General features: G+C 36.3%; 2 protein-coding genes across 2 annotated transcripts in view; one reads left to right on the forward strand and one right to left on the reverse strand.

Moving 5' to 3' along the window:
• Window positions 1–25,776, forward strand: part of LOC126375568 (neuronal acetylcholine receptor subunit alpha-10-like) — a 74,593-nt gene that overhangs the window by 17,777 nt on the left and 31,040 nt on the right. Inside the window, exons 2-3 of the mRNA XM_050022561.1 lie at window positions 19,389–19,543; window positions 23,176–23,359. Coding sequence (XP_049878518.1) covers window positions 19,389–19,543; window positions 23,176–23,359 — 339 coding nt within the window. The remainder of the gene's footprint in view (window positions 1–19,388; window positions 19,544–23,175; window positions 23,360–25,776) is intronic.
• LOC126373307 (tissue alpha-L-fucosidase-like) lies at window positions 8,868–16,649 on the reverse strand. Its single transcript, XM_050019416.1, has 6 exons — window positions 16,323–16,649; window positions 15,367–15,502; window positions 13,737–14,203; window positions 12,503–12,643; window positions 9,106–9,464; window positions 8,868–9,024 (listed from the first exon to the last, which is right to left on the reverse strand). Exons 1-6 carry the CDS (start codon window positions 16,597–16,599, stop codon window positions 8,881–8,883), a joined length of 1,524 nt encoding a protein of 507 aa, XP_049875373.1. The 5' UTR covers window positions 16,600–16,649; the 3' UTR covers window positions 8,868–8,880.

Here is a 25,776-nt window from a genome sequence, read left to right on the forward strand (position 1 = left end):
AACTTCCCGCACGCACCGCACTTGGACTTTGACCCAACCATATTGATAGTCTAGTAGTGACAATGTTCGCCAATAGATGCCTGTTTGTTTATGTTTGTACTTTGTTTTGACGGTAGTCAAGTTTCGGGAGCGCGGGACACTATTTTTAAAAAGAAACTAATGAATTTGAATTAGTTAAATGTATATTAAAATAAAACTTAAAGTACGGCGAGACATGTGCACAGAGTCGGATGCGCTACATGAATGATTTTAATGCTAACTTAAAGTTCTAGCTAAATCTAAGAGCAAAGCGTGGGAGTCAGGCCACCGCGGTGGTCTGTCTACAGAATGTGCTGACATGCTGTTCTAGGCAGCATGCACTGTCACCGTTCTTCGGGCTAGGGGTGGCATAACTCCTCCCTCCTCAAGCACGAAATCATCCGACGATTTTGAGTCTTGGTGATTTCGTGTAAAATTGAAAACTTTAAATTTCCATATAATAATAGTAATGATACTTATAATTAAGATTACATAAAGGAATATAGTAGCTAAGCTCACACTACGAGTGTCTATTATTTCACTTTCACTGATATCACTGTTAAACCTTTCACTGTTTAATACGTTAGAGAGATGCTTCAAGTTATCCAAAGACACGCCTTTAATGTCCACCTTAGATAATTCCGTGGTAACGTTCATCTTCAGGAAGTCGGGCTTAGGTAAACCAATTACGGGTGTAACCTTGAAATGGAAATCGGCAGCAATGGACCTCCGGCGGTTTAATTTAAAGTTCTCTATGTAGAGTTCGCAGTCTTCAGCATTGGAAATAAGGTAAGTACCCTGAATCTGTCTTTTGATTGTGTCGTCATTACATTTTTCAGTAAGTATTTGGCTGCTCCTGGTGTAGACAATCCAATTGGCAGGATCGATCCTCTGGATCTTGATATCTTCCACGTGGACAGGGTAAACTCTGCAGAGGGTGAGATTAGAATGAAACCGCATCAGCTGCTCAACACAGGTTCGTTCAGGATAAATAACCTGGTCATTCTCCTTGCACAGGAACTGTCCCGGGGCTAGCTCGTCGCAGGGACTGTTGATGGGGTGGTATTTCGGACCTTTCGCCAAAAGGTAAGGATATTTAGGAATTATAACATAGGTAAGGTTTGTTGATGGCTTAAACATGGGTAATGAATAAATTTTAAAATAATTATAAATATTTCCATCTATTAAAGGAATTTCTAAAATGAACGTAATCTGATTTTCTTTCATATATGACTTAACAACTATAGTTTTTTCAATTTTTATCAAGTTATTTAGGTTTACAGGATATACTAAATTATCATACTTGGCTACAGATTCCAGTATTTTGAGAAACTCATCTGAATTTATGATGGATTGGTGTAACACTGAGACTTTACTCAAGGCTAAAACAGTTTCAATTTCACTAATAGTCAAGTATATAGTTCTGAAGTTTCCAATGAACAGTTTGAACAAGCTTAACATATATGTATTATAAACGGAGTTATTTTCTTTCGATGCTATGTATTTAACAATTTTTTCTATACGTTTAAGACGTTCGTCTAATATTAACGTGTTATTATGTAATGTCTCGGTGCTATTTATTAAACCATCTAACATTTTAGATACAATAATTAATTTCTTTTCTGTATGTATTTGATTGCCTTTAAGTTCAGAGATCAATTTGTCATATTTAATCGCGTCTTCATGGTCTAGATTCCCTGTGACTACTTTTATTAAAGAACCAAGAGGGTTTAGGATGCCTCTCTTAAATCTGCTAGACGGAACAAGTTGCCTGAATTTGTTAATGGTTATATTATACAAATCATACGCGTGTAACCTTATATTATAAAACTCATGTGAAAAAGGTTTATTAACATCTACCAATTTATCAAACTCTAAAAACTTATTAACGTTAGATTTAAGGGTTTCCTTTATATCATTCAAATCTAAAACTTTAATAACTGTCCATTTATCTTCTTGTCGATATGCTTGTCCCAACTTGACAGGCAATATCCCGGGGTTGTCCTTAATGTTTTGAAGTTGAAGGCTGTGGCTCATCTGAAGGTACAGAACCATCAGGCTTAAGCACCACCTGTGGAGGACGTTTAACATTTTTAATTGGAATCCTTGTTTCCTTGGCGCCTCTTTGTACGGGTACGACATTTCTATCTGTTGGACCTATTACCTTTACCTTTTGATACCGGGCCTTATCTTTACTTTTTCGTGTGTTAATATCTTTACTGAATATAATGTCGCCTACTTCTAAATTTGGTACAGCTTCGCCACCTTTCTGTTTCCTAATTTTTTCCTTCTTTTCTAACATGTCCTTACTAATGTAATTGTATAAATATTTCATGCGCTTGTGATGATCTTTTAGCAATTGTTGGGTATATGTTTTTTCAAAATTTATATCAAACGCCTGATTAACACTGGTGTGACCGAAAACTATTTCAAAGGGTGCGAGGCCTGTCGTAGAATGAATGGTGTTATTATAAGCTAGAATAGAATAAGTCATTATGGAGGCTGCATCAGTATATTTTTGGTCATATTTGGCAAGACGGTAAATTTCTATTAAGGTCGAATGAAATCGTTCTACTATGCCTGTCGAATTTGGATTGTTTGGCGTAGTAATGTGAAGTTCAATTTTATGTAGGGCCATAAACTCTTTCATTAACTCGTTATTAAATTCAGTCCCTGGATCACTAGATATTTTTTTTGGAATTCCATAAAAGGTAAAATACTTCATTAGAGCACGTACAACTTCGGGAGTGGAACGATTTGATATTTCGATCGCTTGACCTAATCTACTAAAAGCATCAACAAGTGTTAGGTAGTAGACTCCTTCAATACAGAAAAGGTCTATAAATAGCTCTTGAAATGGCGAATTTTGAGTCTGCGTAAGTTGTAATACGGGTTTAAGAGGTTTTCTATCATATTTCATTTTCCTGCACGCTTCGCAAGCGTTGATGACTGCTGCTGTTATCTCCATCATATTTTCCCAATAGTAGTTTCTTCGTATCCGGACTGCAGTTTCTTTGATACCACGATGGCACGTTGCTCCTTCATGGTATTTGGCGATGATTGCTCTCTGTTCTCTCTCATCTTCCACATAAATCACTCTTTCAGTGCATTCATAGAAGTCAACCGATCCCTTCTTGAACAATTCTATAATAATTTTCGAAAAATCCCTTCTGTGTGTCTCCTTTTCAAAGTAAATGAAATATTTAATATTTGGCCTGATGTATTCCTTCAGAAATTTCTTTATTAACTCGTCATTGTTTGTGGGTAAAAAGATTTCTAAAATTTTTTGCTTTTTGTTAGACAGATTTTTTACTTGGAGTTCGTTCCTAAACCACTGGTAGACTAAAATTTGGTTTGGCTTTGTATCAATCGCCTCGTGTAGAATAGGAATACCATGGGATTCGAGTTCTGTTCCCGAATGAGCTGTTTCAGTTGAACTTTTGTCAGAGACAATAGGATAGTCCATTTCTTCAATGTCGGATATTGTCATAGTAGCCGATGAGTCAGAAATAGTTATGGTGCCAGAATTATCCTTTTCTTTTCCTAACTGAGCCACTCTGTCATCAATTTCTTTCATAAATGATTTTAGGTCATCGTCAACGTTAACCACCATGGATTCTCGGTCATTGTCATCGTCAGAGTCTAAAGCATTAATCTTTATGCGAGAGAGAGCATCAGCGTTTGTGTTTTGCTTTCCGCTCTTATGGATAACCTCAAAGTCGTACTCTTGGAGTCGTAGTCTCCAGCGAGTCAACTTGCTATTCGGATCTTTAAGTGAATAGAGCCATGCAAGTGGTCTATGGTCTGTATAAATACGAAATTTATGACCATAAAGATATGGCCTAAAATGTTTTACGGCCCAAATTATGGCTAGTAGCTCTCGCTCTATTGTGCTGTATCGTGTTTCAGTGTCGCTTAATGTTCTACTAGCGTACGCAATAGGTTGGTCTTGTCCTATGGGGCCCTGTGAAAGTACAGCGCCTAAAGCTACTGCAGAAGCGTCTGTCGTAAGTATGTACGGTTTAGTAGGATCTGGAAACTGTAACAAAGGTGCACTCGTAAGGAGCTCTTTACATTTCTCGAAAGCTTCAATATATTTCTGATCAATTGTAATTCTGTTTCGCTTTTTTAAACACGCTGTTAATGGTTGTGTCAATTTTGCAAAGTCTTTAATAAATCGTCGATAGTATCCCACTAAGCCTAAAAAGCTTTTGATTTCAGTGGTCGTTTTGGGGAGAGGATAATTTTGAATTGCTGTGATTTTATCATTATTGGGTCTTAGTCCGTCTTTTGTTATAGTATGTCCCAAATAAAGCACTTCTTTTCTCAGGAACTCAGATTTATCGAGCTGAACCTTGAGATTAGTCTTTCGCAGTCTGTCAAATACAGTTCGTAATTTGTCCAAGTGTTCCTGTAAGCTGGCCGAAAATATAATTATATCATCCAAATACACCAAACAATGGATGCCTTGTAACCCGCGTAACACATTGTCCATTGCTCTTTGAAAAGTTGCTGGAGCGGTTTTAAGTCCAAAAGGCATGCGGAGGAACTCATAGTGGCCAAATTGCGTACTGAAAGCTGTTTTTTGCCTGTCCTCCTCATTCACTTCAATCTGGTGGTACCCACTAGCAAGATCTAGTGTAGTGAAGTAAGAACTCTTTCCAAGTTTGTCAAAGATATCGTTTATATTCGGCAAGGGGTATTTGTCATCGACTGTCAAGTCATTTAAACGTCTGTAGTCTATAACCATCCTATATTTTATCTCACCTGAGGCGTCTCGTTTTTTGGGCACTAAATGTACCGGGGAACTCCAAGGAGAGTGGGATTCGCGTATAACATTGTCCTGTAAAAGTTTTTCAACTTGTCTTTTAATTTCTTCAGATTGGAAAGGAGGTTGTCTATAAGGTCTTGTATAAACTGGGTCTTCATTTTTTGTACGTATAAAGTGCTTAACTTGACTAGAAAATGACAGTGGCAGTTGATCGCTGTAGAATATATCTTTATATTCTTTGCATAGACGAACAATACAGTCACGTTCTTCAGTACTCATATGGTCCAGTCTTAGTTTTGTCAAATTTTGTAAAAGTATGCTGTCATAGTAAATGTCACTGGTGCGTGTCTCGTCGCTTGTAAAATTTACGTCATTATCAATTGTTTTATATTCTGCTGTCGGAAATGGGGCTGTTACAACAATGTCAATTCCCTTTTCTAAGGTGTTCTGAATAACCGTGGTGGCGTAACCCTTGTTGCAGGTTACTAGAGCATCAGGCATTCGCACACCATCACAAAATTTTGTATGATTTAAAATGGCTTGCCCTGAGTATAAGTCAGTAGGCACTTTTACTCTCATTTCAGCTCGTGGGGGAAGATTTATTACGTACTCGGTAAAATTGTGAACAATAGGGATGTCCGTGGTTTTCGTTTTCAGTACTGCATTTTTAAGGTCAATAATGGCTTCAATTTTTGTCAATAAGTCATTACCAATTAGACCGTCATATCTCGGGTCTACTTCATACAGATAAAATTTATGAAGGTCAGTGGTATTAAAAGTTGGTGTTAGGGGAATATGAATAACCTCATTATGTCTTGAGCTGGCATGCGTGCTTACGACTTCAAACGGTTCGTGAATAACTAGTGGCAAAAAGTACTGGTAGGCCTTTTGAGGGCTTAAGAACGAACGGGTGCTACCGGTGTCGATCATAAGCTTTGCGTTAATTTCCGGTAAATAAATGTACGGTAATTTTAATTTGACGTCACAATTTATTTCTATAATTTGTCTTTCCCTACTGAGGCCCGTATGTAAAAATTTTCAACATGCTGCTCGTTTGACTCCTCCGCTCCATGGAGAGTACGAGTCGTATCTAGTGGCTCCGCCTTATCATTGCATTGATAAGAGTAGTCTTGCGTGGGCGCATCGCATTCATACGTATCGAAGGCATACGGATAGTGATCCGCCTGGCTGGGATAACTCTCCGTGTAAGTGTCAAAACATTCGATCGGATGCTCATTGTATAATTCTGTTTCATTTACACGAAAACCTTGGCCTGTTTTTTGTGGAGCGGTACGCATGGAAACATCATTAGTAAAATTTTTGGAATAAAAATTTGGCTGTGGAGGTCTAATAGTTTGTTGCTGTCCAAACTGCTGGGGCCGCATCGCTGGTAGTTGTTGTAGGCCTTGAGGTGGTCTATACCCAAAGGGGGTGGGTTGGATAGGGCGATAACCAAATTGTTGGTTGTTTTGCTGTAGGTTTGGTCGGTAACCAAACTGCTGATATTGATTTTGTAAGTTTGGTCGATAGCCAAACTGCTGGTTACTTTGTTGAGGGGGTCCGAACTGTCGGTTAACAGGTATACCAAACTTAAAATTGGTTTGAGTATTGTTAGGAATGTTTCCTATGTATTTAGCAAATCCTTGGTTTTGAGGGATATTTGGATGAGATATATTAGAAGGAAATTTAAAGGGCACTGCTGGTACTTGAGGCTTATTCGTTTTATTTTTACGCTGATATTGTTCGTGGAAATCCACTTCCTCGAGCACTACACTTAGGGCGTCCTCTAATGTTTCAGGTGATTTTAATCGGACAATGCGTAGCATCTCCTCGGGCAAGTTAAATAGAAAAACATTTAAAGCTAATCTGTTGTAAATCGTGATTTTGCTTTGCCGCATATTCTCGTCATCTATTATATTAACTTTAGCTATAAGGTTTGCTCTAATCGATTGAACATGGTTACAAAATTCATGATAGGATTGGTTTGGTTTGATTTTTAAACCTTCTAATTGCATAGCTATACTCTCTTCGGTTCTAGGATCACCGAAATGCTGAATCAATAGCGTTTTGAATTCATCCCATGTACGGATGTCCTCTCGCTCACTGATAAGGGCCGCTGCATTATCAGTAAGACGGCTGGTAATGGTATGCATAATATAAGCATTCTGAGCATCGCTCCCTCTAAATTTTTCAATAACATATTCGCACTTACGAATAAATAAATTCAGGTGTCTTTTGTCTCCGTTAAATAGGGGTATAATTTTTGAAAATTCACTCGGAATCAAATTGACCTCCGCCATTTTAAAACACAATCAAATCAATTATATCACACAAAATCTTAAATCTAGCATGCACACACCTTATCTATAATCTTAATGTAATTAATGTAACTATTTAAATATAAAATAAGAACGATTTTGAGTTCTATATTTTTAGTAAAAAAATCAGAGTACGTATCACTGAGAGAAGTCCGATCTCAGATTAATATTGGAACAAAGATAAGCGAAGGAAGGCGAAAAGTCGTACTCACCAACCCCCGGCTGCTTCCATGTCCTTAGTGTCCTGTCGCCTTAGAACACTCAGTGTGTCCCGTAAGTGTGACAAAATTTATTTGGTTCGCAGGATCCGGTCCGACGCTTTACTGCACTGGTACAGTTTTTACACACGACGATATTGAGTCCAAAAACCGCACGTAGGGCGAGTTCGAGCCCTATAAGCAGCACACGCACGGTAACGACACGGATCCTACCGGCTGCGCCAGTCAAGTTTCGGGAGCGCGGGACACTATTTTTAAAAAGAAACTAATGAATTTGAATTAGTTAAATGTATATTAAAATAAAACTTAAAGTACGGCGAGACATGTGCACAGAGTCGGATGCGCTACATGAATGATTTTAATGCTAACTTAAAGTTCTAGCTAAATCTAAGAGGAAAGCGTGGGAGTCAGGCCACCGCGGTGGTCTGTCTACAGAATGTGCTGACATGCTGTTCTAGGCAGCATGCACTGTCACCGTTCTTCGGGCTAGGGGTGGCATAACTCGGTACTTTTTGTATTAAGTTTATGATTACGACCGTGAATAAATAAATGTTATTGATAGTGAATATTTATTGTGGTTTTTCTGGTGTATACACTGCACTGAACACTGTGTCCACAATTAAGGGTGATTATGAACTTGGTAAGTTTATGTTTATTATGATTTGATAGCACAATACACGGTTTTTATATTTCTTTTTGATACAGCAACGGGTACGTGAACACGGTAACACGACGTTCGTGACGACAATTCGATAAAATTTTACCCCCTTTTTGAAGGGATTGGGGGCAATTTGAAAAAAAAAACACATGACATGACACCATTTAAAGCAGGTTATAAATTAATGACCGTATCAAAACAGGATTACGTATTTTTTTTATTATAACATTTATTTTATTATGGGATTGTCTATAAGACAATCAACCAACGACAATCAAGACTACTAATAGGTGCATAAACAACATATTTACGTTTGTAAGTAGGTAATAAACTCTGAAATAGAAATTTCACGCGTAATAGAGCGACCTTTAGTCTTCGTAGACAGAAATGAAATACTTACAGAAACCCTTCATATGACAACACCAAATGAGGTGATGTGTTAAAGTGGTTTAGAGCATAGTTTTCTAAGCATGTCTACTTGAGAGGCGTCGGATTTATCTGAAGAAATCAGGCGCTGATCTCGTGTTCGGGTATGGATATGGATTTTGTAGTTATTGACTTTCACTTTTAGTATTTGGTTCAACAGGTGACAAAGTACCTAAACCAAATCATGGTATACGTCATCAGGCCTGATACATCTTTTTCAGATGATTTATTCAGTGTTTAGGAGGTACTTTTAGGTATACAATAGTAACCGACCATTCTGACGATCACCAGTACAATACACAATTCTTTATAGCACAGAATTTACGTACAACATAGGAATAAAAATTAAATATACATGTAAAAGGCGACTTTATGGTAAACGATAACCATATATTTTAAATTCTCAAATAAGTCCAACATCTCAGGTCCTCTCATAGTCGTGTCTTTGACGTGACTACAACTTACTCCACATCACTCTATTTTTCCTGGTAAATGGGTAGCGCTGGTGACATTCACTTCTACTTCATGTGTTTTGAAGAATTTCAATGCCCATGCATTCTGTGACTTAGTTTTTTCTGGGAGCCTTATGATGGCGTTATCATGGATAACCGTCCACTGCAAAATATTAATACATTTAAACATTAAAAAAGCGATGTCTACTGAATAATCAAATATTTAATAATGAGAGTTACCTACATTCAAAATATTAGTTTCGCCCAGCATCATAACTTGATATTCTGCGCTTTTTAGCAGAGGACTAATGTCTTTTATTGTTAATTTGTGATTCGTGGGATAGGGCGTAAACATCGCATAGATCGCCTTAATAGTGTCTGGTGCTAAAGGTGTTGCTGTTGGGTCTAAGGCATTGTATGGAACTTTGTTACATGTATACCAAACGTGTTTATTTCTAGTGTCACGTTGATATCGCCAAGGTGAGGAGTAGTAGATGGCTTCTCCATTGATTTGGAGCCATTCTCCTAACGCAAGCAGTCTATCTTGAAATATTTTTACAATGATTCCTTCCCTCGATGGCCCGATGTTTACGAGGAAATTACCTGAGAAAATTAGTTAAGTGGCTAATTTTAACACAACATAAGCTCACAGCTGTATCCCAATTGGGGAGTCAGAGATACATCGTGTGATGCTCTGTCGCGGAGCCACCACCTCCAATTCAGTTGAAAACGATACAGATTACTGTACGTACCATGTACATAGTGTACGTGAAAAGATTTTATGTGTACGTGCTATAATTAGAAAGAAAACAACAAATTAAAGTGGCTTCGCTGGAGAGCATACTCCCCAGCGGAGCCACTCAGTTTGCATACTTCGAGATGTTTTCTTCCTGTAAATTGTAGTATAGTTTGATGTACGTACTACGTACATAGTGTACGTGAAAAGATTTTATGTGTACGTGCTATAATTAGAAAGAAAACAACAAATTAAAGTGGCTTCGCTGGAGAGCATACTCCCCAGCGGAGCCACTCAGTTTGCATACTTCGAGATGTTTTCTTCCTGTAAATTGTAGTATAGTTTGATGTACGTACTACGTACATAGTGTACGTGAAAAGATTTTATGTGTACGTGCTATAATTAGAAAGAAAACAACAAATTAAAGTGTATATGACGGCATGAACAAAACGTGAAGCGCTGAAGATTTTAAGAAACAATCTCCTTGCGAGAACTTTTTATCTATGCACAAACTACTAAGAGAACCTATTTCAGACGAACGTCTCTCATACAAAACAAAGAGCCTCAGAATTTAGAGTATGACACTTGATTTGACATATAAAATTATATTGCCACACGCAAAAATAATTGTGGGGTTGCCATAGTAATGATTTATGGCACGGCGTGGCAGTAGTGATAGCTTTAAATTATTTAGATTAAGTACTTTAAATTTTGATGACAAGGTTTATAAAAAAAAGACTGCAGTTTACTTGTATAACATTTTATTTTTTAATTTTGTTTTATATTTTATGGATTTTTTTTCTGAAATAGAGCTTTATTATTATTATTTTAAATATGCCTTTTTGCATTAATGGCAAACTTTCCTCTAAACTCTCTAATCTAGAGACATCTGTACCCTTTAATATTTTGTTTATAATAACACTGCTAATCTTGAGAGACCCGGAAAGTTTTTAATAAAAATGTCTTTGTGCAATCCGCATGGAAAACACAATTGTTCCCAGTAGTCCTAAGCCAAACACTGTAACTTCTGCACTTCTAGAGTTCTTCCTAGCTCACTTTTAGGAAACTGGTGAAATATAGCGTCTTTTCGTCTTTTCGCTTACTTATCTGGATCTATGTTATCTTAAAATTAAATAAATAATAATTATCTTACACTCATACTGTATGGATATCACAGTTTTCTAGTTGAGAGGCTAACTACGGAATTTATTCAATGCAAATTTCACTCGATCACTTACATTTATAAAACTACAATGAAACAATGATTGATTTTGAATTTTGTTCGGTTAGGACGCCGGGCGGGCAGCGCTTGCCCTTGTGTCTATGTTTATATCCTAACCTAAGATTGTCCCAAGATGGCGGAAGATCGCAGAGGGGTGAAATGAAGTAGGAGAGGGGTGAAGTAGCTGTCATTTTCTAAACTCGGTACATTTGCGCTATGGTACAATTTTTTTGTATGAACATTTCCGGCCGTGTATCTATGACAGATTTGACATAAATTGTCAGGGCCGTACCGATCCGTCACCAAACCTTGTCATCAAAATTTAAAGTAATCTAAATAATTTCAAGCTATCACTACTGCCACGCCGTGCCATATCATTACTATGGCAACCCCACAATTATTTTTGCGTGTGGCAATATAATTTTATATGTCAAATCAAGTGTCATACTCTAAATTCTGAGGCTCTTTGTTTTGTATGAGAGACGTTCGTCTGAAATAGGTTCTCTTAGTAGTTTGTGCATAGATAAAAAGTTCTCGCAAGGAGATTGTTTCTTAAAATCTTCAGCGCTTCACGTTTTGTTCATGCCGTCATATACACTTTAATTTGTTGTTTTCTTTCTAATTATAGCACGTACACATAAAATCTTTTCACGTACACTATGTACGTAGTACGTACATCAAACTATACTACAATTTACAGGAAGAAAACATCTCGAAGTATGCAAACTGAGTGGCTCCGCTGGGGAGTATGCTCTCCAGCGAAGCCACTTTAATTTGTTGTTTTCTTTCTAATTATAGCACGTACACATAAAATCTTTTCACGTACACTATGTACGTAGTACGTACATCAAACTATACTACAATTTACAGGAAGAAAACATCTCGAAGTATGCAAACTGAGTGGCTCCGCTGGGGAGTATGCTCTCCAGCGAAGCCACTTTAATTTGTTGTTTTCTTTCTAATTATAGCACGTACACATAAAATCTTTTCACGTACACTATGTACATGGTACGTACAGTAATCTATATCGTTTTCAACTGAATTGGAGGTGGTGGCTCCGCGACAGAGCATCACACATCCATCACAAGATGAACTACGTACCTATAACTCACCGAGCTTTCTATTAAACAAACCAAAGTGATAGGTGGTAAGCCGTATCGCCGTCTATAAGTAATAGTTAATTTTAGAATTTTATTATTAACATAATATATAACGTGTGGGGATACTGGATTGCTCATATACCAATGAAACGATAGAGGAACAGTCAACATTTTAGTTTAATGTTGTAAAATCCACTAAGGGGATTTTGTAATTTCTCACATCATGGACTAATGTTATCGGCGATAAGCTGACCTTGTTACCATAATACTTGTGTCCATCATAGTGTTGCCTAATAATCGATTATTCAATTATTTACCCCTAAATAATCCAAATATCGACATGCCTATCGATCAGCCTAGCATGGATTTATCCATGCTATAGATATTTTAAACTCTACAATTATATCGATTATAATCTTAATAATTGTTAGATATAATCGATACTATCGGTTGTAAAACAATTGCAATACGGTCAATTAAATCAATTATAATCGATTATATTACGATAATAGATTTACAGTCGATTATCAGGCAACGCTAGTAGACAGTGGCTGCAAGTTGTCTTATTTTGTAAAGTTCTCACCTCCACAGCTGACAGTTCTGATCAGTAAGTGTAACATATTCTGTACTGTCATTACATCCTTCTCCTTCATTTGACTCCTGTAGCCCCAAGATGTCAGGTCAAGAGTAAAAGCATTCTCCCACTTGTGTTTTTGTAAAATTTCTGTCAAAATCAAACATATTCGTAATTTTGAAGTTATGTCAATTGCAAATTTTAATACGATTATTGAAAAGTACTCGAGACTTAATCGACACCACAATTTATGTTAATATTGCCTGTTCTGGCGGATTCAAACTTTATTCACAGTTCTAAAATTAGCTCTAGTGATATAGTCTATATTTTACTGTTAGAGCTTTCGAATCTAATTAAATTATAAACATGAATATATTGAATGAATCATTATATCCCTCGGTTACGCTCATCATAATTTGTGAACGATTTTACCTTAAAGTTTTCTAATAAGTATATTTTTTAAAAAGGTCTTACGGTAAGAAAATTAAATTTTGTTCCGTGCGGGAAGGAAAGCTACTTTAATAATATATTATAGAATCACATTTTGTCCACCAGAATCAGACCATTTCTAACACAATGCATAGAATAACAATACTACACCTCAAAGCATTATTGCGGCGTGAAAAAAATCGATGTAAATTATTAATTTCGTGATAATTTAAAACAAAGTTGTGATAATAATAATTTCAGTTTTGTATTCATTCCATGATAAGGGGATTTGCCAATCGATCCAATTATCAAAAAGGTTTTCTTCTATCGTGTGGGTTGTGAACTGGATTACCAACCTAATCAACCCAGGTGGTGTCAGGGTTACTATTGAACCGCCAAAGGCCCCTGACATAACTCATGTAACGCCTACGTACTTACATCAGTAATTAGTAACCGGGATCAACGGCTAAACGTGCCTCACGAAGTACGGATTGTCTTACTTTCGGACAATCAGGTGATCAGCCTGTAATGTCCTAACCAAACTAGGGATCACAAAGTGATTTTCGTGATATGTCCCCACTGGGATTCGAAACCGGGACCTTCGGATCGTGAGCCCAACGCTCAATCACTGGACCATGGAGGCCGTATCAAAAAGGTAGACTAATTCGTAACTATTAGGAAGATTTTTAAGGGCTCTGTTTCACTAGGCGACCATGGCGCGACCGTAATGACGTCATTATGTTGTCCTAGTAAGGTTTGTCTGAAAATGGTGGCAAAAATACGCAGTTGTACTTAGCAATGGTTGGTTACTTACGCGGGTCATGCCTGTCCGGACCATTATAAAAATCTCCATGAAGATATTGTGCATTATTACCCAATCTATCGTTAACCACCACGTAATCTTTGACAGGACTCTCGTTATAAAGCCATTTTAGTAGTCCGGTTGCATTCCAGTACACGTCTGACGTTTCCCATCCGCCATCAAACCATAAGATAGCGGGTTCGTATTTGTTTACTAACTGTTTAATTTCAGGCCAAACCTTTGTATCACGATAAGTATACTTTTTGAATTTTGCCTCTTTGTCTTCTAAGTAATCCTGGTGGTACCACTCCAATAATGAGTAGTATATACCATACTTCAGGCCTTGTAGCTTCACTGCAGCACCAAGCTCCCCAACAATGTCTCGGTGGGGCCCCAACCTAACTGAATTCCATCCACGTGACTGTTTTGATGGGAACAGGGTGAATCCGTCGTGATGCTTACTTGTAAGAACAACGTACCTGTAATATGCGTTAAAGTAGCCTCAGTTTTAACATAGAATAAGGAATAATACTACGTATGCAACGGCAACTCTCCCCTCCCCCACGGGCTGAGCTAGGTTTACCTCACCCCCTCAGTCTTACTTTAGATCGTATGGCTTCAGAGGTCACATACACAGGTGCGTGTGTTTAACATATTTTTTAGAGTTCTTCAATCAAAATTATTAAAGCTAAAGTGTAATCTAATTTCAGTCTTAAACTTTCGCCTGTAAAAGCAAAAGCTCACAAAAAAAAACATACGCTCACAATTGTATTTCCGATTGGGTATTCAGATGTAGCCATCACATGATGAACTAATTACCCACGTCTCACCGTGATAGGTGGTAAACTGTATCGCCGTCTATAAAGCCAGCTTACTTAGACTATATCTAATGTTTTATCTACCTACTTCTATCTACCGACGGGATTATAAGGCGTCGGTAATAACATCGTTTACCCAGAAACTTTGTAAACAGGTGTACGTAATGGAAAATGAATTATACGAAATGATCACAATTTTGCCAGAAATTGAAAATAGCTACAAACAAAACGCCTATAAAAGATTTCTGGGGTCGGGAATGTGATTTCGTGATCGCTCGCCAATTTAGTATTCGCCGTGAATATTCCCACTTTGTTGTTTAAAAGTATATGTGTGGCGTAGGGTTTAGCTAAATAAACTTTTTATTATTATTATTATTTTTTTATTATTAAAGACGCAAAAGCGCGTAAACCTAACCTTTACGTGAATAGGATCAGAAAAAACAATTTGAAAAAAGCAGCTAGTGTCCTTACTGTTAAAGAGTTTTTACAATAGGAACATACACCTCACTTTGGAAACATTTTTTTTTCTTTATTTTGAAAAGGGTTTTTTCTAAAAGAAAATGTCACCCTCATAGTGGTGCAAACTGTATACATAAAAACAATAAAATCTGTTGAAACAAAAAAGAAAAAACTACTTATGATCTACGTTCTACCACTTTGGAAACATTCCCGGGAACTGATTACTGATTTAGACAATGATACCTTAATATTCCTTTTAAGCAATTAGTTTCATACGCGATTGATATAAACATATAGTTGTATATTCCGCTAGAGCAGTCACCCCACACAAAGACATTATTTTTGATTAAATGTATAAGTCATACTTTGCACCAGATTTGACAAAAAATCTTGCCCATTCGTCTGCATCAAAGTATTCCGCAGTAAAGTACGGTGCAAAATCCTCGTATGTGAAATTAGGGCGAAAATATTTCTTCATGTAATTCACTTCTTCAGGATATGCTGGAAAATAAAATCACATGTTGTTGAAGCGCAATATATAGAGCTACAACATAAACGCGAAAAAAATCTTAATCTAGGCAACACTCTGTAAGGTAGATGTAATTAAAGAGGAGACTGGATAGTAGAGGCAGCTCTAAAAGTAAGTGAGATTATTTTGACTAGCATTGACTGTTATAGTTTGACAGCTCTAAAAGTAAGACGGAGTATTTTGACTAGTATAACAACTCTAAAAATAAGACATTATTTTGACTAAAAAATTCAAATTCAAAAATATCTTTATTCAGTAGGTAACATAGTTACACTTTGAATCGTCAATTTTTTACATAACGAACGTCTCATCCGCCTAAAACTACTGCAGCTTCTCACAACTTGTGTAGCCGGGGAAAAGAAGCTGCAAGAAAAACCTCGGCACAGGGCCCTAGACGTTCTTAAAAAAAAATATATGAAATATTGTTATACATTTGAGTAATTTAGCTGCCTAATATTAGTTCTCAGACAGTTAATCTCATGCATTCATATCTTCTAAATAATCACTAACTTTATAATAACCTTTTTTGTAAAATTTTTGTTTAACTACTGTTTTAAAACAGTTGAAAGGCAAATTCTGAATGTCAATGGGAATCTTATTGTAAAAACGTATACATTGCCCCTTAAAAGATTTATTAATCTTATGTAATCGACTGACTTGTAAAGCAAGTTTATTTTTATTCCGGGTATTAACATTGACTTTTATATAGATTTTAAATATTATTTTAAAACTAAAAATGAAAACCAACACCCATATATGCTTAATTAAAAAAAACTAGGTAAATAAACTTACAAGTTTTCCAAAAGTACAGGAACCATTCATTGTGTGTTGCGGGCACACTGTATATGCCCCAATGGACGAATATGCCAATCTTCACTCGGTCAAACCACTCAGGAAGCGTTCGGTTATCCAACTCTGCCCATTCCAATTCATGCGCTTGATCTTCGGGTGTCTTATCATCTACTATGACTATTTTCGAAGGTTTTTTAGATTTTTGCCTATGCTGCGGGTTTACGTAGGTTAATAGAAATAGAAAGAATACAAAAGTAAACGACATCAAAACTCTCATGTTGTCCCAATTTTTAAATGTGCGCGTAATAATTTTGAGAATGTCGTGCGGTTGAGTATTCGCTCGATTACTTATCGAGATTGAGCACCAACTAGACACAGACTTATATGCGATTGTGTTTATATTGTGCGTGAGTCCAGCGTAGCGTCAGTTCAATAAATAGATGTATAGGTATGACCCACGCTTTACCGAGTTTCTATAAAATATATTCTATATTTTATGCTTTGATATTATACAACACTTAAACACGATTAACTAAACAGTAGTTCGCTCTCTTCCAAGCCAAACTACTTACTTGTCAAAGAACTCGCGCACACACGAGATCATACTTGGCCACACGATTACTATTATTAAAACATGAAACCGGTCAAAAGCGTGTTGAACAAAACCACAATAGAATTCCGTAGCCATTGTGAATCATGGGCTACCTTTCTTTAGAGACGGCGAGACTGAAACACGAAATGTAAAAACGAATAAAAACTTCAACGAAGACGTAGTCATCGATTCCCCTGACTCCCCAACAAAACTATAATTTACAAAAAATAATATAAAGTCCATCAGACAGACGGCCTTGTCGTAGATTCAAAGATTTCTAAGTTGACTACGAAACCCTAATTATATAAAAAACACGTAAAATTGTTTAGTCCGAGAAGATATTTTTAAATTAATCTTCTACTAATCGACGACCTCCGTTGTCCAGTGGTTGAGCGTTGGGCTCACGATCCGGAGGTTCCGGGTTCGAATCCCGGTGGGGACATATCACAAAAATCACTTTGTGATCCTAGTTTGGTTAGGACATTACAGGCTGATCACCTGATTCACCTGATTGTTCAAAAAGTAAGATGATCCGTGCTTCGGAAGGCACGTTAAGCCGTTGGTCCCGGTTACTACTTAATGATGTAAGTAAGTAGTCGTTACATGAGCCATGTCAGGGGCCTTTGGCGGCTCAATAATAACCCTGACACCAGGGTTGATGAGGTTGGTAATGTACCTCTCAATCCACACGATAGAAGAAGAAGAATTAATCTTATGGCTCAGTCGTATCTAGGTGTGGCCAAGTGACTGCCTACAGTCACTGCCTACAGTGACTTGCCCTAGCAAATCGATAAATACGTTGCTCCCATCGATCTGCCTTAATATTGGGCACTTGATAACATAATTGGTCAATTACGTTACGATATGATCAGTGTTATTACAAAACCAAGTCTAAATATAAACTAAGTTTTAAATAATAATCGCACGAAGTCGACCGATTTTAATAGAACGAATCGACAAGTCATAATAATAAAAATATGGACAAAAAAATTAAATAAAGGAATAAAAAATACTTAATAATAAAAAAATAAATAATAATATATTAAATTTATATAAATATGAACTAGTTTCCGAAATAAATATTTTGAATTTGAATAATTCTATGCAGAGTCTGCGACAGAAGCGCCGCAGCCGCGGAACTTGTTTCGTGACGCGGACTATTATTTTAAACCTTAATCTTTTAGTCTTCGTTTTGAAATAACACTGGATATGTTTATAATTATGGTTATGTTTGTGATACTTTCACTTCATGACCTGCCATGACTACTACGGTATGACTATTCAATCATTATTTGAATGATAATGAAAATCTTCTAAAGAAAAACATACGTATGAAAGTCGGTATTGACTATTTGACATTGGACTGGGAGCAAACAAATAACATAACGCATATTTTTACCGACTTCAAAAAAGAAGGAGGTTCTCAATTCGACCGTATTTTTTTTTGTTTGTTCGGGCATAACTTCGTCGTATATAAACCGATTTTGATAATTATTTTTTTGTTCGAAAGGAGATATATCCAAGGTGGTCCCATGTCAAGCAAGTCAGGGTCTGATGATGGCAGACCAGAGAAATTGAGGGGAATTTTCAAAAATGTTCATAATTATTTTTTTTAGTTTTGCGTTTGAAGTCCGTTTTTTTTTGTTATTATTTTTATTTTTCGTTGGGACTATTATAATCCTCGAATGGTATTCTTTACTTGGCCAAACAAATGAGGTGTAATCTGTTGCTGTGCGCTCTCATCTGGTGCAAAATTTAAGACAAATATATTCGAACTATGTAAATAATAGATTCGAACCCCGGTACTGGACTTGCACCAATAAGGTAATATATCTTACGCGCAGTTTTCACTGATACAGTTGGCTCGACCATCATAGACGACGATACGGCTTACCATCTATCACGTTGGCCCAACAATAAGCTCGGTGAGGCGTGGGTACTTAGTTCATCTTACGATGGATGTATCTCTGTCTACCCCAATTGGAATACCTGTAGCCGTAAGCATATGTTATGTACGGCAATATGGCATGCAAGATTTAAAACTTGGTTAGCAACAATAAGAACTTGAAAGTGATATTACGTGACGTATCATCAATCATCATCATCACTAACTTAAGAGTCACGCTCTTGTCGGTGTAGCATTCTTCATGCTAAATTTTAGGGAAAAATAGTGCACTGGTTTCCCTCTTGCCTTCCGCTCATTACGTGACAAAGGTGGACAAATAACTTTAGCGACATCACACCCCTAACACTTCATTACAAAACACCTCGTTTTACACAGACACTACACGTTGAACGTCGACGTCAGACGCCCATACGCTTGAAGACTAAAGTAAGATCGAGGGGGGTGACGTAAACCTAGCTCAGCCGTTGGTGGAGAGCGGAGAATTGCCGTTCTATACGTAATATGATTCCTTATTCTATGTATAGTGATTGAAGTAGACAAGCTAATTAAATGCGGGTTTTTTCCACAGGAGGAGAAAGATCAGCTGTTAACGACCAACTGCTGGATCACACAAATCTGGATGGATTACCACCTCCGTTGGAACGCGAGCGACTTTGACGGCATCAGCGTCATCAGAATACCTTACGAAAGAGTTTGGAGACCAGATATCATACTTTATAACAAGTAAGTAATATGCACTTACAGATTCTTATTTTATTTATTTATGGAAAATAAACATTTACAAAATACAGAAAGTAGACAAGAAACATAACAGTTTAAAATGAGTTCCACTGATAACCATGCTACTTATTTAATATGATATCAGTAAGTTGTGCACAGGCAAATTAAAAATAGAAGGGAGAAAATAAAAAGAAAATTAGGTATCAAAAAACTTTTGTCCGAGTAATCTCCTCGCCGCTGCAAAACTGGTGTTAAACAAATGAAGATCAACTTCATTACAAAGTTTATTGAATTTATTTCTCGTTCGCTAAAGGTGTTCTGTCTATAGTTCGTTGAGGCCGAAGGGAGAGGAAGGGATTATCTATATAAGTAGTATTCTATCTATCTACATAGATTGGTGAATCTTTCACTACGTTGTTGGCAAATCAAATTCCAAAGAATAAATTATGTTCGCAACAGCCTTTGCTTCTAAACTGTGTTTATACTTTTTAATTACTTTACCTAACATACACAATATTGTTACACTGACACAGATACTACAGTTAGTTTACCTACTTCTTTCTATAATCGTATTTCTTCTTTCGCTATAAGCGTATTTTATATTCTTCTTCTCTTCTATGTCAGGTGTCAGGGTTAATATTGAGCCGCCAAAAGCCCCTGACATGGCTCATGTAACGACTACTTACTTACATCAGTAAGTAGTAACCGTGACCAACGCAGTGGCTTAACGTGTGTTCTGAAGCACGGATCATTTTACTTTCGGACAATCAGGTGACCAGCCTGTAATGTCCTAACCAAACTAGGGATCACAAAGTATTTTTTGTAATATGTCCCCACCGGAAATCGAACCCAGGATCTCCGGATCGTGAGCCCAATGCTCATCCGCTAGACCACGGAGGTCATTATTTTATATTAACTGACATTTAATTGAGGAAATCATAATATTGATAATAAACAACACTCTTCTTGAATAAGTCATACTAAAGCAGAAAAACTTTTGCATTACCGCCATTTGGAACGTAAGATTCAAATAGCTTCAAGAAAAGCTCACAATGAAACTCCAATTTTCAAGTTTGTACGGAGAAACAAACTATATTTAAATACGTACTTATTCACTTTCAGTTACCAACGTTTTATTCAAGTAAAAGCAAAAAAAAATATTTTCATAAATTGTAAACAAGTATTGCAATCTCTTTACTTCTCTTCTTGTTACTGGCCGTTAGACATTCTGTGTTTTTACTTTTAAACGGTTATAAATGGAAAACAATTGAAAGTCGCGACTGAGCGCATAAAGCGCGAAAATAACTGATGCTTTAGTGTATTTTCTTTCAATTAAAACTCATAGAAGTGGCAACTCATAATGTAAAGAATTTTAATTGGTTGGAGAAGTCGATTGTATCTACATCAGTCATGTCATGTCATCATGACTATACCGTTTGTTCCGGTATGTATTTATAATGGTATGATTCAAGATTAGTATAATTTCGCAGGCGTATCTCTTTATTATCATTTATTTATTTAATAAGTAATTATTATCATTTAGAAAAATTGTTTCTATACAATAAAAATGCTGACACAAACGGCATTTGAAGACATTCGCGGGAAAAGCACCAATGTAACCATCCCAACAGTCAGGTGAAAAATAATGGTATTGAGGTACCTATCTATTTAATTAATTTCGCTTCATTTTGATTTATTTTGCTGTGGTGGGAAATAGGCGTGAGTTTAAGTATGTATATTTTCTGTTATATTTCAACATTACCGTAAACTATATAACAATATCTATCCTAACTTCATTCGTAAAAAGTAGGTACTCAGTCGCATTGATCACTTAAAAGCAAAAAGGTAACTCAACCTTCTTAAAATTTTGCTTATTCATAATTTCATATTCACCGAATTAAACACCATATTTCAAACAAAACTGTATTAAACTACAATAGCGAACACAATTTTATAGTCGGCTTTAACTTTAAGCTGATGGAAATTGTTGACAAAACAGATACAATTGCCTGAAACAATGTATGGATATGAGTCGACTTACGTATGTTGCACGAACATAAAGGACAAATTGTGAATTCCAAATAAAATCGGAATAATAATCTGCAATGATAAAATCTGAGTAACATAGTCATTGTATTTTCAGATTAATTGCTATAAAGAAATGCGATGTGCCTTTCACGACGATCAAGTGTATATGTCAAAGTAACTTCAAAAATTTTACATACCTAATCGTTTTGTCGAAATGAGCGTTTTAAAAAAACATCTTTTCTCTATTGCTTAGTTTGTTATGTAACCTACAAGATACCTACATTAATTCATTATTATTATACTTGGTTGGCGTCACTAAGTTTCAAACTATTGACACTGAGCTAGAATAGTTATCATGGCGGTTGTCAAAACTTACTAAGCGATAAGGTTTCATCTGTCAAAACCACAAAACTTATAATTTTCCGTGCATCATTATGATTCAATAACATTGCATGGCGTAGGAACCTACTTAGCTACGCGTCTAACTATAATGGAAGTTATTGTGGCATTCATTAGGATGAAAAATATACAGAGTAAGTTAATCTATAACTTAAATACCATGATTGGAATCGGAATTTTTACCAGTATTCCTTCTATGTTTTCATCAGACGTGAAATGTAATAATAAGTAAGTATAAACGCATTTGGTTGTTGTTACTACACAAACTATAGTTATAGATTACATAAATACACCAAAAAGATTTAAGGAGTATTACAAAACAACTCCTTCGCATTTGAAAGTCAAATCGTTAGAATAGTTAGAATCAAATATCTCTCTCCAGTCCCAACGGAAAATTATTTTGCCCTTTTTTCCCTACTTTTATCTCGTTCTTTAATCCTTCAACATGCAATTCAAATACATACATTAGCAATTCATACACGTTCAATACATTTCTTTATTTCACACCTGCTCCACTACTTCGCCGGTGGGATTTGACAGCTCAAAGTTTCCAGAACATTGATATATAAGATGTAATCAAACCTGCACAACAATAATAATATTCTACGTATTACGCTTATATTAAACATAATTATAATCATGATCCATCTGCGGTAGATAAAAGTTTAGATGAAAATTATATATTTTTCTATTGAAGTGAATTGAACTGAGGATCACTAACCAAAAATTTTTATCTCATCTTATATTCTATAACGTCTCTCTTGGGACAATGTTTGGTGCATTCGTCTTTGGCTATGGGTCCCTAAGGACGTCTCTTGTATCCATTTAGGTAAAACGATAATCTTCAATGCTATATTATTTAGAATAAGAATAAGAATAAGAATAAAATAAATTTATTGCCAGTAACAATTTACATTTGCTATATAAACTAAGTTTATATTATTTCGTATTGAATATTGAATGGCGGAATTACGCACACACGTATATAGCGTATTTGTAGAAAATCCGATACTTACTTAAAAAGAAATAATTTTAAGTATTTAGTGGTAACCAAAAACTCAACTTCGGCTCGTAGGCTAAGCCTGCGATTTTTGATTTTACATGGAGAGTCGGTAACTTTTTCACATTAAAACAATAATTCACCTAAAAGCAATATTGCTATTAGATATTTGTTGTCATTTTCTGATTTTTGTTTGTTCATTCTACAGTGCGGACCCAAACTACAGGTCAGCAGTGATCAATACGAACGTGATAGTGAAGAGTACAGGCGAAGTGACATGGTTAAGCCATGGGATCTACGTGTCTGTATGCGACATCAACGTAGAGCAGTTCCCCTTCGATGTCCAGCTCTGCACTATGAAGTGGGCATCGTGGACTTATGACGGATTTCAAGTAAGAATTCTTTGTTTTATCTTTGTAACATAGGATTACCATAGCGAGGAAGAACTAGAAGGACGTACATTGCCAAATTGGAGATGTCCTTAGAAAAGGTTCAGTACGATCTACTCTGAGTCGGTGTGTATGTATGAAACGATTGATAGATAAGGAGGAAGCAAGAGAAGTGTGTCACGATCGAAGCAAATGGAATTTAATTGTCTCTGCTCACCCCGGTGGGAAATAGGCGTGAGCTTATGTATGACATGTATGTATCTATTATAATATCAACAATCTAAATACGGTTTAGATCATACTCAACCACGGTTTCTTATAGAATAGTTACCTATTCTTTATTTAAGTTGTTACATGCATTTAAAAGTCAGAATAATATTTTATCGCCATTAAAATGGGAATCTGCTTTATTTTTATAAGCACATGAATTCATTCAACGTATTTATCTCAGCTTAGTGTTAAATGGACTGAAATTTTAGAACGAAAAGAGCATTTTATACATAAGTTAGCATGCGTCATTACCCGCTAAATAAAAGTTTTGTCAAGATCTCTGCAACATGCTTTTTTGGTGGCTCATTTTATAGCTGTATTACTATTTACAGCGATTTGGGAAGATTTGTCTTATGAAATCGTACTGTAATTGAGAATGGAAAACGACGGAGATTTCAAATTATGAAGAGCAAATAATAAAAATGGGTTTCCTTATATGTTCGTTCACTTTATTTAATTGAAACAAAAATCATAATAAGAGACTAAAGCAGAGCAAATATTTACTGTCGACAATCTACCACAACATAAGTAAAAGGCAAAACAAAAACGTCGGAATATACTGGTAGGTATTCAACATCTAGTAATTACTTTAATGACAAAGGCAATGCAAGTAATGAGAGCTTGAGCCACGTTTCCCAGAAACAATGGTTAGGTTTCCGCGACACTCGTTTAAGAGCTTGGCTTCGGAACAGTTGTACCCGACCACTGGTGGATAAATCAGAAATACCGTAGCTTCGTATTGTTAACGATGTCCGTGAAATGTTCTCCGTCCGCCCAGCGAACGGTACGATGCATTTGAAAAGAACGATAAATAAAAGCTAGTAAGCTGCTTGGAAATCTTTCCCGGGTTCAAATGATGTACTGCCGCCGTTCGTTTTAACGAGGGATCACATTTCTCTCGGCCTCCAATCGTTGACGTTGTAATCGAAGATTGTTGTTTAAAAAGGATTTTGTTCCCTCTGAAATTATTAAGTTTAGTTCAAGTAGCTCTTTAATTAGGCAAGCAGGTTGATGAATAGTAATCTTGGCTACAAATTGAAAATTTGCATTTCAAGGCCTCAAGTTAAGCAAAGTTCAGGAACGTTGCGTTCCCAAGTGTTACCGCTTAGTCAACAAGTTTCAATCATGTATTGTTTGTTACCTTCTTCTTCTATCGTGTGGTTTGTGAGGTGGATGACCAATCTCATCAACCCTAACCTAACCTAACCTACTCTTACCTTACCTAACCTTATTACATGTTTGAGTATCCTTACCCAAAAAATAATAAGCCTTGAGAACGGTCTCCTAAAAGGCAAATGTTATTGTAATGGCTACCCCGCACAGAACGAACAAGATAAGTATTAACCACAATGGGTCACTGTTTCCATTTCCTACATTTTTCATTTAGCCTTCAAATAAATAGGCTCAGTTCCCTCCAGCTGCAACATTTTATGTTTTATTAAACAAAAGGTTCATAATGTGAGTTTCATTTCGCGTTGCTGGAAAAATAAATACTAGTTCTACGAATATGCATAATTGCTATAAAGTTTATTCGGGTGTAATTGCGATGTCTCCACGAAAATAGGCCCTACTTGTGTTTTTTCAGGTTGAGTTACAAATGTATCAGATTTCATTTACGTTTACGAATCGGACCACGATCCAACACTCAAACACTTTTGAATTTTGTTGCAAATTGTTTACAATTCAATTTGTGAGTGGAGATTAAAAAAACTCCCCCTTGTCGTGCCTTCTCATAATTGTGTTATTCTAATTCGTAAAGCTGTGGTTGGCAGCTGCGGGGCATTTAGCTGATGTAACGTATGAACGTACTATACTGGTTTTTTGCTGTCCAAAGGTCAGTCGACCCTTTCGTCCTATTATTTTGATGAATGTTCGGCTCCACTTAAAACACTTGTACCTAAATTTTGTTAGCAAGTCAGCAAGGATTTTGATCTGAATTTTAGCGCAACTACTTTCAAAGGCTTTTAGAATAAAATTGGAATTACGCTGGTATATTTTAAACTATTCAGCAGCGGTGTAGCATCCACGATTGCTAGAGGCTCGAGCGCAGTTTAAGCCGATTTGCAGACACGCTCCACTACCATCTCATATTTTCTTTTGAAACTTGACAAAACAGGAAAAATGCTTTTCCTGCTAAAATTGATTTTATA

Source organism: Pectinophora gossypiella, chromosome 2 (assembly GCF_024362695.1).
Source record: "Pectinophora gossypiella chromosome 2, ilPecGoss1.1, whole genome shotgun sequence".
Taxonomy (NCBI): Eukaryota; Metazoa; Arthropoda; class Insecta; order Lepidoptera; family Gelechiidae; genus Pectinophora; species Pectinophora gossypiella.

Excerpts from the sequence above, each read along its gene's own strand:
- LOC126373307 (XM_050019416.1), bottom strand. The coding sequence starts at position 16,599 with ATGAGAGTTTTGATGTCGTTTACTTTTGTATTCTTTCTATTTCTATTA. Across the intron at positions 15,503-16,322 it reads CCTGTACTTTTGGAAAACTT|CATATCCTGAAGAAGTGAAT; the intron begins GTAAGTTTATTT and ends TTTATTTTCCAG. Across the intron at positions 9,025-9,105 it reads GCGAAACTAATATTTTGAAT|TGGACGGTTATCCATGATAA; the intron begins GTAGGTAACTCT and ends AATATTTTGCAG.